At 36.9% G+C, this 18,179-nt stretch overlaps 1 protein-coding gene across 1 annotated transcript; it reads right to left on the reverse strand.

Moving 5' to 3' along the window:
• Positions 1-5,372: 5,372 nt before the first annotated feature.
• Positions 5,373-15,926, reverse strand: RAB36 (RAB36, member RAS oncogene family). Its single transcript, XM_010004804.1, has 10 exons — positions 15,832-15,926; positions 14,590-14,678; positions 12,018-12,083; positions 10,982-11,083; positions 9,433-9,497; positions 8,805-8,856; positions 7,346-7,427; positions 6,192-6,282; positions 5,653-5,772; positions 5,373-5,428 (listed from the first exon to the last, which is right to left on the reverse strand). The coding sequence occupies exons 1-10, from the start codon at positions 15,898-15,900 to the stop codon at positions 5,373-5,375; spliced, it is 792 nt and encodes a 263-aa protein (XP_010003106.1). The 5' UTR covers positions 15,901-15,926.
• Between the last annotated feature and the right edge of the window lie 2,253 nt (positions 15,927-18,179).

An 18,179-nucleotide genomic window follows, 5' to 3' on the forward strand; every position in this document is an offset into this window, starting at 1 on the left:
CCGCGCCCGTGGGACTGGAGGGGGGCTGGCCCTGCCCCTCGGGGACTCGCAAGCGGCGAGATGTGTCCGCAAAGGCGGAGATGTGCAAACCCGTGTACATTCACGGCTGCTCTCACTTGCAGCCGCAGGCCTGTACATCACCGTAGATAGACATGACTATACCTAAAAACCTAGGCAAGAACATATCACACACACATCCCTATGTGCACAGGGAGGTATCCGTTCTTGTCCATATATCCACGCTCTCATACATTATGTATAAACATCAGCAAGTCTCTGCACTCTCTTGTGTTCACAGCAGCACTGTCCCCCCAGGCACTGATGCAGCTCACCTTCAAAGGTCAAGTTTCCCCCCACTAATGTAAACGCTGTTCAGTAGCAGGCTTGTCATTCACTCAGTCCTTCCTTCCTTGCCAATAAATTACAAGCTGCATTTCTGACATGGGCAACAGATACTCCAGAACCGCTATGATATTAACAATAAAGGCTGCTTTGTTCAGGCATTAGTCCCACTTCTGTATATTATCCTAGCCACAACAACTCAGACTCCAATGCCTTAGCTCTGGGTGAAGGGCAGCACATGATTTAAACAAAAGTCTGGCTGATGAGTATTACTGCTTCTGAAATCACAGTACATGCTCTTGCTTAAGCCCTGTATCCTTTCCATGTACTAATTCAACCTCTGAAAAAGTGGTAACAATATACCTGTAGTTCCATCTTGCCTATTTGGGATGACAGGAAAGAGACATGTACCTCTCATATCCCACATAAACCTGCTTATTTCATGTCTGCAGTGAGGTATATCATTTATGCTACATATTACTAGAGAAGAGAGTAGATATAGCCCCAACAAGAACTAATAAAATCCTGCAGGAAAGTACAAGTCCACAGGAATAGCTCTCACCTTTGAGATATGTAATGCTTCATTATCCGTTAAACAGTTTTTCTCTTCATGCTTGTTTATATGCCAAAGTATTTTGGGGGATTCTCAGACATATCACAAAAGGCTAATCATGTATGCAGTTTTTCATAGTTCATCCCTCCTGGTTTTTGTTTTCTGGCTTTAACCTCTTTCCTGCACTTGTTTCCTCAGCTTTTAGCACATAAGAGGCATTGGCTGACCTCTATGGAAAACAGATCATAGTCTAAGTCATAAATCTGTATGTTTAGTAAATACATCTATAAATCTTCCAAGAAATTCTAATCTTTCACAGAAATCAAATACATTAGCTTCTCACTATTGATACTTGCTATTTGTTTACCTTAGTGCCAGTTTGAACGTCATTCTGACATACGTGTTTCTGGTAATATGAACTTTCAGGCTGTACTGGCATCCTTAGATAATGCAGGTATAACACACCCTAGGGATATGTTCTGAGCTCATCCATTACTTCTACTGAAGCATCATAGTTGTGATTTTTTCATGTCCAGAATTTGTTTCTGTTTGAGTTCACCCTTCTGACATTTATGCCCTTTCTGAAGGGAGTAAGAATTCAGATGAGTCCGAGCAGGGATCTCTGTACGTACACTAAACTTTTAGTGACTACTACTGTTAAACTTACTACAATATCAATACTACAATATCCAGTGGAATTTAAGAGATCACTGAATTTTAAGCTGATACTTCAAAATTCCACTGGATATTGTAGTATTGAAGAGATCACTGAATTTTAAGCTGATACTTCATGCATTCAAGAGAGTATTATTTTACTAGGATACAACATTTTATGAGGACTACTTTGTCAGACACATCTGTGAGTTGAGATTGTGATGAGAAGGCTAAACTACAGACATACTGTCCAGCACATACCCTCTGCTGGCCTACAAGAGGTTGCAAAACGCTTCTCAGCCGAAACAGAGCTAGTACTATAAGCAACCGTAGAGCCCCATCTTGTGGGAGAAAGGAGCAAGTAAAAAGCCCTTGAGTTGTCAGTCCTGAATGGTTTCTTCATTTTTATCTCACAAGAGAGAACCAGAGGTTTTGGAAAGAAAAAAAACGACACGGTAACACAGAAGGAGAAACCTTTTAAAAAGAAATAAAACAAGGTTTCTGATTAATCTGTGACTGAAATTAAGAAACCATATTTTTGTGGCACAAAGCAGCACTCAGTGGTAAAGAGTTTGAGAAGGTTGGGAAGTCTCAAGAAGTCCCATCATTCTGTGAACCCAGAAGAAAGGAACCCTCCTTCAGGATGGTTCATTCCTAGAATCCCCTCCAGGAATCACCTCACCTGTAAGAATAGGAACAATAAAACCAACCAACCAAACAGCCCCCAAAAAACCCAGTCTCAAAGCACCCATCATAAAATAGATGCAGTCAGACCATTGCCAAGTGATAGTTGCTGACAGAGTACATTATGACATTTGTATGTGAAGTTTATGGAGCTCCAGAAGATACACTCAGTAATGACATCAAGCAATGCACTGAATCACTAGAAAACATAAATCCCAGTTGGTTTTCCAAACAACATGATCACACAGCTGAAGAAATTGCACCTCTGTGATTTTGTACAATAGTTGAGCACAGCAATGAAAGAAACACTTATAAAATACATTTTTGGGGGGAAAACACACCACATCCCAGGAATCTGGATTTTTTTTTTAGATTTGTCACTACATCATTTTGCAGCTTTAAACAATTCAATGACTGCACTGAAACCTAGCACCTAGCCTAGAAGACATGATTTGCTGCAGTAGAGTGAACCGTCTTTTCTGCTTGCATTCAAACTCAACATGAAGCCAGAGCTATGCTGCCCACTCAGTGCGGCACGTGGTACAAGTGGATTGTATGTTCATCATCCTTGTGAAACAGATTTGGAAGATGAAAAAATACACAGAACATCATAAGGTCAAAATATTACACATTTAGATAAATAACTCATTACATAACCACACATACTCATTTTCTCCACCAAATGCTACACTTGCATCCTTGCCAAGCAAATTGCCACAATTGCCAAAGTGAAGATTGTCCCATAAAAAAAGACACAGAGTTCCTAGATCCCATCTCATCATACTCTACAAAGCTCCTCTAACTTATGTCATGAGAGAATAAAAGTAATAAAAAGGATGTTTAAGTCATCTTTCCTCCACTTTCTTATCTAATAAATTGGGAGGGAATCTAAAATATTTTCAGTTTGATTCATAGAATGATTAACAAATGTCTTTATTTTCTCAGTAGCTTAAATCTGAAAGGTCCCAATATAATTAATTTTCCAGACACTGTTGTTTCTGTAATGACTGAAAGAGTATCTTAAGAAACCGTAACTTGTAACAGTCCATAGGTTTTCTCCTTTATCTCCATTTAAAGTAGTTGCAGTTTGAAACTTAATGCATTAGAGATATTCTACTTTTTTTTTTTTTATGCTAGCAGAGCACATAATGCTGGATTTGAACCTTAGAAGTATGGCACTGTAAGTTGCTGAGAGATTTCTAGAGAAGCAGTCTTTCTCTTGTTCCATTTTGATTTCTTTGTTTATTCTTTGATTTGAGTGCTTATACTAATTTTGAAGGGCCATAAATATGTATGGTTTAGTACAAGTAAAATATTTACAGCATCTCATTTATCTTTAGAAATATATCACCAGTTAGATACTCAGAACTGCCTATTGAAATTCAGTGAGATACTGGAAAAATCAGAGGGAAGTAAAGCGAGTGTGTTTGTTTCACTTCTTTTGTACATCTGCAGTTTAAACCTAGTTACTATAATCAATCATAGTAATACCATTTCACAAATACTGACCAAATATTTGCTATAGTAATTTCTGGTAATATTATTTTCCATTCAAATTTCTGGCAATGTCATTTGTCAGCAGGAATTACTTTTAAAACAGGAATATCTTTTGGCATCATATATTGTTGCCCAAAAACCAGAAGAGCATTGTAAAGCTCCTTTACTTCAGGGAAATTCAGTGGAACCCAGAGCTAATCGCTCCCTATAAAACAATGATTGTGATTTTTAAAGAACCAATTGCACAAGGTTATGTCAAAGGGTATCTGAAAAAGCAAAAGTGGGACAATGGTTTTTTGATCCAGCCAGCACACTAAGTCACAGCAACATGTCCAGAGAGCAGGTTCTACTGTAAGCATTCAGGAATTCAATCAATGACATCTTCATATGGCAAGTACCTTAGGGCTTAACAAGCACATTTCTGCTTCAGAGAACTCCATCTTTTCCCATCCCCCTAAACCCACACACTCTTGCAGGCCTTTTCACAAAATGGCAAAACTATTTCTCTACTACTACTCCTTTTATTACGCAGTGGAGCAAATTGCTCCTGGCATCTAGCGATCAAATTATCTTGTCCAGTAAAAGCAGACAAAGTGACTAAGAGTTTAGCAGCAGTATTGAATCTAACCTTACCAGTTCAGGGTTCCTACAACAGGCAGGGATAAACAAGTTCATGACTGAGACTGCAAATGGTTCCAGAATTGTGTTACATTACTATAAACGAAGAAAATATAAGTTAGAATTCAATGAAAATGTCATTACTTTTAGCAACAAAGAACTGCAGTGTAGACAATATTCAAGAAGATAAATGCAGAGAGGCTTCTGCAGCCTTTTTGGAAGATGAAATATATGAAATCTAATTTATCTCTGTCATAAACCTATTAGACTATTCTTTCTTGTTCAAGAGAATGGAAGGTAATAGCATTCTTATCTGGTAATATTTTCAAAATATTAAGATAGCTGGGATAAACTAACAAAGTTCCTACCTGGATTTCTCTTAGGCTTGGAAATTCTTAAATATTAGGCCCTGATTCTCAAGTGGAGAATGAAAAATAATACAGATGTTTCCTGGATGGAGAAACCACAATGAAAACTATGCAGTCTGCATTTGTGTACTTCCATACCCATTATTTTAAAATACTTCTTTTGGAACAGTTTAAAAATATTTGGAATGCACAAAAGCAAGTCAGACTTATTTTATAATAGAATCTCAAATGGCAAAAAAATACAGATAGCACCTTTTACTCTGAACTGCCATTTGCTTTCTGCTCCCATGAGAATGATACTTCACTATCTAAGATTTCTAGAGAATTATCATAGAACTACACACTAAAAATACACAACTTTTGACTGTAAGTGTTTCTGGCAGACAGGTGAGCACACGGCACCAGCAATGTCTTTTTGCATTAAGACAAGGATGTAATGTTTTCACTACACAGAGAAAGATTTATGTAACAATTGTACCATTCTGCACAAGTGAGCCTGCAGCAGCAAGGGAATTCTCAGAAATGAAGCCTGGAAAGTTTTTCCTCCCTCCTTTCCAAAAAGAAAATGTTTTATTTTTGATTTGAAAGCTTTCCTTGTTCCAGGTGCTCTATGGTGGACTACAGAGAAGCATGGTGCTTGCACAAACACTTGACAGTTAGCAGCAATTCAGGCTATCATGAGTGTTGCCTTCTGGCATGTTCTTTTCCAGTGCTGTGAAAACAAAAAAAAGTTATAAAATCAATTCACAAGAAATTATACCCTCCAATACTAAGGGTAACAAGAGCTGAATGCAGTCCCAGTCACTCCTATATGCTAGAACTCACATAGACAATGACACAAATTTGCTTGCAAGCTTTAAAACTTGGAAAACCTCCCCAGGCTGTCAGACTGTAAACAAGGAAAATAATACACACACAAAAAAGAACTTAACATACTGATGAGGTTTCCTGCCCCAATTTGAACCATGTGCTCAGCAGTTTTCTCCAATTCCTTTATCATGGACTGTTCAAAAGCCAAGGCAGCAACTCGGGAAAAGAACTCCTTGACATTTTCCCCTAAGAAACAGGACATAAATTGTGTTTTTACAACTGCATACAACTCACAATCTAGTATAATAAGCACATCTCTGAACAGATCACTGCTCAATACTGGGACAGAATCTGTCCTCCATTCTGATCAATGTGGAGAAAATATATAATATGCTGAGACATTGCATAACAGCTTAAGTACTCCTTTCTGTAAACTTGACAGTGCAAGCACACATACAAATGCTCTAATAAAATCAACCATTAATAAGCCCAAAAATTACAATAGCAACAAAATGCAAGAACAAAACCAAAACAAAACACCAAAACAAAACATCCCACACAACAAAACGTGCATGGGAATATGGGGATAAGGAACTTTAACTTCCTCCCAGCTTAACATAAGCCTTTGTGGTTATGCTATTTTTCCATTATTTGCAGTAACTTACCTGTTTTGGCTGAAACTGACCAGTATTCTGCCTGCATCTCATTGGCAAAGTGGATGGCCTCTAGCTCTGTCCTTTCACACACAGCATCTGACTGAGAAAATAACAGAATAACTTTAACATAAGAAGTGCATCTGGGCTGGTAATAACTGCCAGCACTTATACTGTGATGCTTTCAGTTTCCATAGTGGCCTTTCTGGCCTTGCCTTAAAATTTTTGCAATCAGACATGATTACAAGAAGATTCAAGTACTCTAGCGCTGCTTTTAAAATGGACTATTCAGCTCCCACAGCACTGAAACAAAACAACAGGTTATAGTGTGGTAGGGAGCTATAAAGACAATAGCCCAGTTACTAGTCTTTAAATTCTTGCCATCTCATTATTCACAGACCCTCACCCACCGAGCTTGTGCAGTAAAATTAAGACAATGTATCTGTAAATGCAGATGAGGAGACCCTGCACCCACCAGCTTTAAAAAAAGGCATTGTAAGCACCAGTAAAAATCTAGTGAAGAATGAATATGCTAAATATGTTAGTTCAGAATTTATAAATGTACGACTGTTCCAGTGTTGTGTATGCTAACTTTGTGGGAATACTCCCTAGCACCCCTTTCTGCTAGTAAATTCCTAATATCTCGACTGTGTGTTATTGGCTTGCAACCAGGTAAACTAACCCCATTTTGGGACAATGATGTGACATCAATATGAGAAGTAGAGTGAATCTAGCTGAGAAGATACTGGCTTCATACTGAAGTAATATCTAGAACCCACAATCCTTTGCTTTGTTCTTGTCTCCCATTCAGTGGAAAGTGCTACCATTAGATAAAGTATTTCTAGCTGAGTGAAGACTTTGCATCCCCAGAGGTCTGATACAATTCGCTTTTACTGCAACTCAGAACATGCAGCATAACCAAGACAAAGTACAAGAAAAACTGACAGACATGCAGAGTTCTGGGACTTACTTTCAGTGAAGGATAAGAAACCATCTTAAATTGGTTCAAAATATGCTGTTCTATTTACCTATGATGACCTTTTGTTCTCTTAAGGTTTTTCCCTCTAGATTTTAATCTCAACAACATTGTGTGTACAACTTGTAAGGGAAATCACTTAATGAAAAAGGGAAAATCTGATTTCTTTATCTGCATTCAATTTACTTACCACTAAATCTTTTTTTGTTCCAACCAGAAAGATGAAGCTGGAACCTGGCTCATTCTCCCTCAGTGCATCTTCTAACCACTGTCTGAAACATGAGAGAGAAATGAGAGAATCAGTCTGAGAGACTGAGCAATATAGGAGAAAGTTTCAGACAATAGGGTCACAAGAAAAGTGAGAGGAGGAAGTTATGTGAGAGTATGAAATGCCTTTTATTCCAGACAGAAAGAGACCAGGAGCTATTCCAAGTCCTTTCAATACATGTCTTCTACTAATGAAAAGTTTATATATGCCCCTGTAGAGTGCAAATTTAACAATAATTTTAGCACTCAGAGAGAAAATTTGTCAGTATAAGGGAGGGGCAAAGTTTTGATTGAGATAAGGAATAAGAAAACAAGAAGCAGAGTTAAAAATATTAACAACATAGCAGATTAGATACCAGCAGGAACAAAGAAGAGTGAATTAATCTATTCAGCATTATAAAACATCTCCCTATGAAGGCTGCATGATTCTTGTCTCACTCATTTTTATATTTTTGTTACTCTGGCAATCAAGTTCCTCTTGAGTCATCCAACACAAGCCAAGGAGGGAAGGGAGTGTGTGTGTGTGGGAAATCAGGTTCACAGGCTTCAATTATTTTCAGCCAAGCAGAGACACTAATATATATATTATTTTACAAAGTCCTATGTAAATGAGCTACCACAGCAGTACTCTAAGGAAACAGACTCATACACACTGAGATAAGACAGAGTACAGGTTGTAAAGAAAAGTATACCTGCATTACAGTGAGAACAATATATTAGAAATACATATGCTCTGAGCTGGTGACAATGTGGATCATAGATCCACGTTGGGTTTTGCAGCCTGCACTTAAAGCAGAACAAGTTTACTCATAACAAATTATCATCCTGTTGCAACCAAACCATTAAAAGTATCTGAACCAGTGAGTTTAGCTTTATCTGCATACACTGCTTGTAATTCTCTTTTTGACAGCCTACCTCTCAACAGAATCACTACAAAAACTAGAAAAAGAAAATAATTTCAGGCTGGCAGTGCACTTAGAAAATAAGAGACTCTTGAGACATTAGGCATGAGATGCATCTCATCAATTTCCCCATTTCTATCAGATTCCAACTTGTTATTCTATTTACAGAAAATGGAAAACAATAGGATGCTTTTGGGGTGCACTTTATCATCTAACTTTGTAAGGATCAAACTCTTACTGCAGTGTCTGCCTTTTTCTCTCCATTGACTACAAAGGAAGTCAAGGCTAAATAGTTCAAATTTATGCTCTGTGTTTTCTTCAGAAAAATCCCACCCTATGGAATTCAAACAAGTGGCTGTCCTTCATTTCTTAGCTCAATGGGAAATGCACTCAAGATCCAGCAAGTTCTCAGCAACTACAGGCTACCCAAGGCAATTAAACCTGCTGTAAAATCATTAAAGCCAAAATACAGAAACTTACTTGGTGTGATCCAAAGTCTGGATATCAGCCAGATCAAACACTGTTATTATAACTGCAATAAAAGACAAGATTAGAAAAAAAAGTAATTAAGTCAGAAAGTGGAACAGAATTCTCTCCAACTCATCTTGTTAAATGTTAATATATAAGTGCAAGAGTATATTTCACACAGAGGAGATGGAAGACTATCAATTTGCCCATTCCTCTGCCTTCTCTATGCCCCACTAACAGTGAAGTCTTTAACCCTATTTAGTCTTTACCTATAGTCTGCATTTTGATAGTGCTATTGCTCCTTTTATTTTGGGACCACTTCAATTCCTGCATTCCCTTACCAAAGGGAATACCAGAAGCATCCACCTCTAACTTCAGCAATAATCTTATCCAAACTGAAATGCTTCCCTGCTCACCCCCAAATAAAAGTACCAATTTTTATCATGTCATCATCATAACATTCAGAGTTTGCAGGTGCAACTTCATAAGCTTTTTAGTCCCTTCTTCTCTCCAATAATGGACAAACCATTCCACCATACTGTGTCTACAGGTAGCTTTGCAAGAAGCACATATGCATGTATGTTTCCCTATAAAGTGCAACCTCCTGTCACAGCCAGGATCAAATTAATATTGTTCTCACCCTCTGCTCCTCGGTAGTAAGCAGATGCAATGCACTTGAACTTTTCCTGACCTGCTGTGTCCCATCTGTGCAAAAGGAGAAAAAAAAGGAAATTTCAGGTTAATGAAACCCACTGTAACCTGAGTAAATATGCTAATGAAGCAGCAGACTGATACAAGTTGGAGAAGAATGTGATACCAGAGAAGTATTACCATCTGGAACATGTTATTCATTAACTACTGATAGAAATAAGGTAAAGCTCTGTTATTGAATGAACACATTTGAACTCTGTTTTTATCTTTTTCTGTTGTTGTTTTTTTTTTAAAGCTGGTCATTTTGGAGACACAACTCAAATATTTGTATTCTGCATGGTAATATCCTTTTCTTAAAAGTATTTTTTCCTCATCTATGTAATTTGCATGTATTTCTAGGGCACTCTAATTTTGAAATTTTTTTCTGCTAATATTAGCTAAATCATGTATTAGTATATCAGAATCTTGCAACTTCTAGTTATGATATCTGACCCTACACTACAAATTAGAGACGTACAGCTCAGTCCACCAGGTATTAATGGCACCATTAAAGAAAAATGAAGAAAGTGTTTCTTATTAATGAATGTGATATGGAGTCCTCTTAGCTACTGGCAGCACTACAGAAGTTTGGGGTGTTGTTATTGCCTAGTACTACCAGTCATGAATACTTCTAAATTTATCTTGTGTGGAAACCTCTCAGCAAGAGGGAGCACTGATGCTTATCATATGGAAATGTTCTACCCAGCCACTGAAGATTCTGCAGATAATGCAACCTGACGTTTAGTAGCTCACGAACCAAACTGCTGCAGCTGGCAAAACACAGATGCATCAGTCTACATTTTTAGAGCAACTCAGGTTCCAAAAGTATAGTGCCTGGCAGAATTTTCAAAAACACAACAGCACTGAGAGCAGTGAGAAATCTATTTCTAATTGTTTTTCAATAAATCTCACTGGTCATCTATTTACATCAATGATCACAGATGATCCAATACAATATTGGAAGCCCCTGGAAATACCAAAGGACCTCCTTCAGCAGAACCAAAGCAGGTGAGAGAAAGCCAGGATTCCCAGTGGTCTGATAAAGCTGAAAATCAAAGATTTTAGGTTTACATTCTAATAAAAACATTCAAGTCTTCCTACAATTTGGGGAAAATAATTTATTTCATTGTGCCTACTAAATTCAAATGAGAGAATGGTGGGTGTAATAACAGAACTGGACAAAGTCTGTGCTAAACAATTCTACTTCTCTTTCAAGAAACTAGAGTAAAAAAGCCAAAACACCAGGGAAACAGCGCAAGGCACCCAAGATGAGTTTTCACTGACAAAATTATAACATTTTTTAGAGATGAGAAATTTAAGACAGCAAAATTTTTACTAAAACTGCAAGTTCAGGTCCAGAACCCGTTTTTCAGATCACATTATTCTTTGTGCAATTTTATTTGGTTTGCCTTTTAAAAATCTTTATTTCACTAGAGCCTGCAGCAAATTCAGTTGAGATTGTGCTCTGTGCAACACTTCACCATGCTGTTTCAACTTACATCTGGAGATTGTATGGTATCCCAATTATTTCAAAGCGTTCAATTTCAAAGTCCACTCCAATGGTTGCCTTGTAGTCTCGGTCAAAATGATCTTTACAAAACCTGTAGTTTAAAAAAAAAATAACCCAACAACAAAAAAACCCACAAACAGATTAAATACTAGCAACATTGAGCTATAAATAACAGCAAAACTAACCCTAACTATGGTAAATTTGGAAGAAAATAATTAATTAACTGTGGAGTGGCTATATATTGCTGAAGCATATATAAAAACTCCAGTAAACTTACTTTAAAAATTGAGATACTGGTTAACAAACTAGAGAGCATATACATCTAGTAAATTCTCAGAATGAGATATTAATCAGAATAAAATATCTTTGGACTGTCAAGGGAGATACAGTATCTTAGTTACAAGGAAATATATTTTTGGGTCATAAATAATGACTCCAATGATTAAACAATGAGATTAAAAGCTTATCCTATCTACTTAAGAACATGAAGGAAAAAATAAAACTCAAATGAAGACAGAAAGCTGTCATGGTGATCATAAGCTACAGAAATTCAGTGATCTGTTCACTGGATTTAGACACAAAAGGCCTAAGTGCTGTATTTAACATCCAGTAAGGAATAAAATAACTGTATTTTAAGGTGTTCTGCCTTTATCTGTATTATTTTATAAGCTACAGAAAAACTCGAGCTTCATCTACAGACGCATAGCTGTAGAAATTAGTACAGATACCCACACAACGATGACTTAAAAATGTTTCAGTGAACAACCTTACAAATAAGGAGTAAACATGAAACCAAGACTCAGGCACGGGGAAAATTTTAATATTTTGTTTAGTTTCTGAATGCTTAGCCTTTACCTAATAATATTTGACTGGATAAAAATAGTCCAGAATATAAAAAATACTGAGTGCCAGAACATGACTTGCAAATCAGAAGCATTAAATACTGCCCTTTAAGAACAGGAATGGAAACATTATAACAGTTTTTTGAGGAGAATCAAACTGATCTCTGCTGAGATACACTGTACCTGTTGATAAGGCTGGTTTTCCCAACACACAGGTCTCCTACCACAATCACTTTGGATATTCTCAGCCTGTTATAAATATTTGAAAACATCACATGTTTTTAGTCACATTTTCAGCATTGTCTCTAAAAATTCTGATTTAGATCCTTACATTGCAAGTGATAAGCACACGAACCTGTTGCTCCAGCTTACAGAAATGCTGCTGTGCTTCTTGAATCCAAAGAAAGAAACAGAAGGCTACAAAAACCCAACCCTCTAAGCAGAAATAGTCCATTTCTTACTCTGCGCATTTTGTTCTTAAATATAATCCAGTGGGACAAATTCTGGTCTATTAAAATGGCTTTGACTATAAGTATATATATACACATTTGGTAGTTGGCACATTAGAGTATCTGCATCCTTTTCATTAAAATTAATCTTGAGTTTCTCATTGAGTTTAACAGTACAAATCAAGTCCTAAGTGCATAAACAAGAAATTGCTAATAATAAAATAACCTACTGCAGAGTTTGTCTCTGGGGGAAAAAAAAAACAACTACATGGTTAGAACTAATACACTTTCTGACTATCTGAAACAATATTAATCTGAAGCTGGCTGCATACAAATAATCCTCTTTGCTCTGGGTCCTCCCACAAAGTACAGCAGATGGGCTCCAGGTGACTCAGCCTGCACTCTTAAAATGGAAATGTAGTGTATGTTTCAGAGATACAGGTGGGTAAGTGAATGTAAATGCATTTGTTAATTAAAACTTGGACTGACATCTCATGTCTACATGCTACAAAAATGGCTTAAGAGGTTTAGTGTTCGTTCCTTGTATCAAGTAATGGCCTTTTAAACAAAGGAATTAATCTTTTATCAAATACTATTTCTGGTCATATCAGGCTTCCATGTGATGCTGACTATTCTGACCAGTAAGCTGCATGACTAATATTTCTGAAAAAAGAAGGCATTTTGCGTGCAAGTCAATGCTAACTGGGGGCCACGGGCCCTTAAGATGCCGACATGTCTCTGCCATATTAACTGTTACTGATAAAATACTGATTAAAATGAATGACTTTAAGAAAAAAGCAAAAAAGTAACTAATGATTTAGAGGTGTGTGTTCCACTAATTCCTACTGGAGAAAAAAACTCTGGATTAGACATTTAACACACAGATATCAAAAGAGTCTTCAACACAGCCATTAGCTACTGAATTTCTCAGACTACCTTTTCAAATGACAAAGAAATATTACTTAGAATAATGGAAAAGGAAGATAATGGCTACTCCTGTCAAGCTTTAGTTACTGTACAAAACACTCAGTTCTCTGTTAATCTTACCCCTGCCCCACCAAAAATGAACTAATAGTAATAATAATATCTAAAGAACAGTGACAGGAAAAAAGTTTAATTTTATTCACAAAGCCAAAATGTAAATATTTTTAACTATACTCTGTCACCAGAATAAACTAACTGGAGAGCTGGTTTACTTTAAAATTAAAATAAAAAATAGATCTCAGTTACAGAGAGTAAAAAATGGCTCAATTCACTAAAGAATGCCTTGCTAGCAAAATTGTCTGGACACTTGCCACAAATTTACATGAAATTAAGACAGTGACTGCGCTTCTAAAAAGCGGCAAACTTACTCGTGTCTCTCAGGGAGACTATTTTGACTTCCTTTTTTTGTATTTTTTTTAGCAAGACTCCCTAGTGAAATGAATAAAAAGTTGCATTTAAAGATGGGTACAAGTCTCATGGTAATCAACAACTCCAGACTTTAAAGATTAGTGAGCTAATTGTCAGTATTCACAGAAGCTCCACTTTAGGAAAGATTCTTCACACTGCAACACAGAAGAATTTCTCACTAAAGCATAGAGATATTTATTTTAACTGAATAGTGATGATTTCTAACAGTTTAGCTTTCCTGCCTTGCTTCAGGAATTAAATCTGTGTAAGTATCAGTTGTGGAAGAGAGATTATGTGAAGGGAAAAAAAACACCAAACAAAGATGATTACTATGGTATAAAACACTTTATTTGGATTTTTCACTGCTATATATTGACCAGAATTTTGCACCAGTTTTAAGGAAATATTTGAGAAAATTCCTCAGCATGTATACTTCTAAAAAATACTAAAGCTAGACTCCTGCATGTTTCAAGCAACTTAAAACTGCTCTATGCTCATATCTTGCCCAAAGCCTTTATTAACTGTTCCTTTGGAACAACAACATTATAACTGCTCTAGAATTCAGTTGCCATACTGACCTGCATGTGCAAAATTCACCACAGTCAATTAATCTCTTGAACTAGGAGTTTAGTTCAAAGTTGGTAAGCAACTACATTGCTAAATGACTGCACTATTTTTTCAGCACTACTCATGCCAGCAGATAAAGTACCTTTGACACTTATGGGAAGAAGAGGCACTTTATTAATTTACTGTCAAACAGGTGAGAGAACTGCCACATGCATGGGCTTAGCTGACCTGAAACATACTGGAGTGAGGAAGATGAGAAATGAGGGAAGCAAAGCCTATGAAGGAAGCAGGCTATTAAGAGTTTAAAACACTTTTTTCATTGTATATACAGTTTATTATAAACTTACCCAACTGTTCCAGTGCTCTGCTGACAAGCAGTCCTGACCCGTGCGTGGAAGTGCTCTTTGAACTGCAGACAGGCCTCAGGCGTGTACCACTGAAAACAGGAGAGAAGGAATACTGGGATAAACTGTGTGATGTCTACTTTGGAAGTAGTCAAATCAGCAAGGAAGAATAGATAAGATGAATTCAAAGAGTTTGTCAAGCGCAGAGATATCCTGGCATATGAAAAGAGCCAACTTGGGTTAGAAGGTAGTAAATCTTCCCCACAGTTATCTTTTTAAAAGGTCCTTTGGGCAGCACCATCATTTGACCACCTTTCTGAGTGTCAGCATCTGAGCACTAGCTAAACTTCCAGTTAGATACATTTGTTCATCATTCAGCACAATAGCAAGTACCTTAAATTATCCCAGTACTGAGACACACGACGCAAATGCAGACAGGAGCACACTACCACTAAGTCATTATTACTATGAAGTCTTTTAGATTTCTCAGATGTGGGAAGCACTGTTTTTACTATTAGTTTCTAACCAGGCATTAATTTAAAATGAAGAAAATTTTACTTTGTCTTTGCTTAAGAGAAAAAACTGTGGTAGTTTTCATAAAATTCAAAGCAAAATGTGTAGCTGAGATCAAACAGGGGAAAAAATGCTAGCTCCCTTAAAAAGGATCTTTTGAACAACTGAAAAAACAGCATTAGAATTCCCTGTCCTTCCCAGTCCTTAATTCTTCTATTATACTTCAAGTACAAAATTCTTTGGGGATGTGAGTGATCTATTCTGTGTGTGTTTCTATAGTGCCTTATACATTTGATCTACTGTATGACTAAGGTTCCTATACAAACAGAAAATTAAAATTGCCTCAAATTCTTCAACAAAAACCTCCATATAGATTTAATTAAACTTTTTGTATATTTAGTATCAGCTATGGTTCTTATTTCCCCTTGGTGTAGGAACTCTTTAAGCATATAATTATTAATTTTTGGCTGAAATAACAAGATGGATATTATAAGATAAAATATTTTTTGCAAGAGTCACTTTCTGTAAAGGTTAAAAGAAGAAATTCTTATTAAAGATATGAGCATTGAATGTGAACATGAGGTCACATTCATCTTTGAAAAAAGGCCTTAAACAATTTCTATTTTTAAGACAATAACTGTACATGAAATTAAAATACTATTTGGACAAAGGAAAGACATTTCAATGTAGCAGGTGCTACATACTGTGACCAGAGAGACAAAGAATGCTTACCTTGGGAAACTGGGAGATTATTCTGTTCCTGCTTACTGGGGGAACCACATGCATTAGGTTGGCATTCATCCTCCAAGTCAATTAAATCCTACCAGGCAGGACATACATAAAGAGAAACATAGTATTCAGGAATTGCCTCAATAAGGGGAAAACATGAGATTAAAAAAACCGAAACAAACAACAGTTCTTACAGACTTACAAACTTTTTTTTCATTTCAGTACAATTAGCAGTTCTTTGACTTTATTTACATTAAAAAAAACAAAAACAACAACCTGTTTGCTATGTAAGAAGGACCACTTCAGTGTGTATAGCTGTAATAGCAAACAGTGGCTTTCTGAAACTACATTGCACTAACTCTAATTTCGTGGGAGGGCAGAGAATTTTTCACTTAACCTCAGTGCTTGCAGTTTAGCCTTCAAAGGCTTTTGCAGCGTTTAATTTAAAAATCTTGCTCATCATTGTTTGAAATGCCTCTGCATTAAGCATATTAATAAATATTAGGGGATACCAGGCTTCAGTTGGCCAGAAGGAGGAAAGATGAAGCTGCCACATTTCTTGGCACAACATCAAACTTTCATCCAAGATCAGCTTAGAAAGAATTAAATCAGTAGATAGTCTGACTTGGAGGAAAAAAAAAAAATGTTCACATGAAAATCACAAATGCATTTAGATACCCCACTTCAGGCATATCAATTTGATTATGCAATGAAACATCGTGGGTTGCTGGGGAAGGGGACCCTTTTAATAGGGTACCAACTTCTTAGTGGCATTCAAAAGAATGCTTCTAATAAGAACATTTATCATGTAGTAAAGTGTAAGAAAGGACTCACCGTGCAGCCGCTGATGCAGCAGGATCCCAGCCACACAAACAGCTCAGCCTGCAGCTGCGTGGCCATAGCAACAGGTTTGCAACAGTTCCTTTCCTCCCCTTCTCTTACTGCTTGGGAAGTCGGAATTGGAGTAACTTAACTATACCCAGGGCCCTAGTTTTAAAAGAACAAACTGGCCTTAGTGGCCATACAGATTCCTTTGGTCAGAAACAGCTCCTTAATAAAAACAATGGTTCCCTAATCCTGTTTAAGAACATAGTTTAATGCATTTAGATACCCCACTTCAGGCATATCAATTTGATTATGCAATGAAACATCGTGGGTTGCTGGGGAAGGGGACCCTTTTAATAGGGTACCAACTTCTTAGTGGCATTCAAAAGAATGCTTCTAATAAGAACATTTATCATGTAGTAAAGTGTAAGAAAGGACTCACCGTGCAGCCGCTGATGCAGCAGGATCCCAGCCACACAAACAGCTCAGCCTGCAGCTGCGTGGCCATAGCAACAGGTTTGCAACAGTTCCTTTCCTCCCCTTCTCTTACTGCTTGGGAAGTCGGAATTGGAGTAACTTAACTATACCCAGGGCCCTAGTTTTAAAAGAACAAACTGGCCTTAGTGGCCATACAGATTCCTTTGGTCAGAAACAGCTCCTTAATAAAAACAATGGTTCCCTAATCCTGTTTAAGAACATAGTTTCATTTTCTTCACAGTTAGTTGGATACAAAGAGCAAGATCAATCCAGCAGACAAGGAACTAACAGAGCAGGGAACTGCTACAGGACTAATACTAGGCATAGTAGCAATTACAAAGAAACTCCTGAGGGATTTTTTTTAAGAATTTCACCCTTTCAGCTTTACAGTCAGGATGTGCCACCAATGAGGCATTCTGAATTATACAAATGTCTTTCTAGTCATTAGTAATCTTGCTTTCTAACATAAGAAACACTAAAAACAAGGAATAAGAAATTGCATAGCTCTTTTGTATTGTCTAAGTATTGTTAATCAACTCATTAGTTTAGACAGCACGTAGTATGCTAGACTGTAATGTATAATGCTAAAAGATTTTGCTATTTATTTTACTAGTATTTAAATTTCAAAATTTCAGGACAGAAGAAAGCTCTCACATCCTAGCAGTCCTATTTTAATAATGCTGAAATGGGCTTGGACCTTAATATGCAGGAAGCAATCCCATCCCATTCCTGCAGCAGATTAAAAATGTGCAAAACATGTGGACAAGGAACCATAAACAACAAGTATATACCAAAAAAACCCTAAGTCATGTTTTACAACTCCATGCTAAGAATAACACTCAATAAAATTGCTAATCAACTACTCAGAATTAATGTTTTATTCTCTTTTGTGGGGAACTGCTTTTAAATCACTTCAGGCACTCATGTAATCTCAACTGTAAGGAAACACCCACTGCCTCCTGAAGAATGCAGATCTGCAACTGATGGGTTGGTTATTCACCAAAGAAGGTGACATTACTGTATTTACTGATTATCATATGCATAATTCT

The sequence above is a fragment of the Chaetura pelagica genome, unplaced genomic scaffold (genome assembly GCF_000747805.2).
Source record: "Chaetura pelagica isolate M959 unplaced genomic scaffold, ChaPel_1.0 scaffold249, whole genome shotgun sequence".
Lineage (NCBI taxonomy): Eukaryota > Metazoa > Chordata > Aves > Apodiformes > Apodidae > Chaetura > Chaetura pelagica.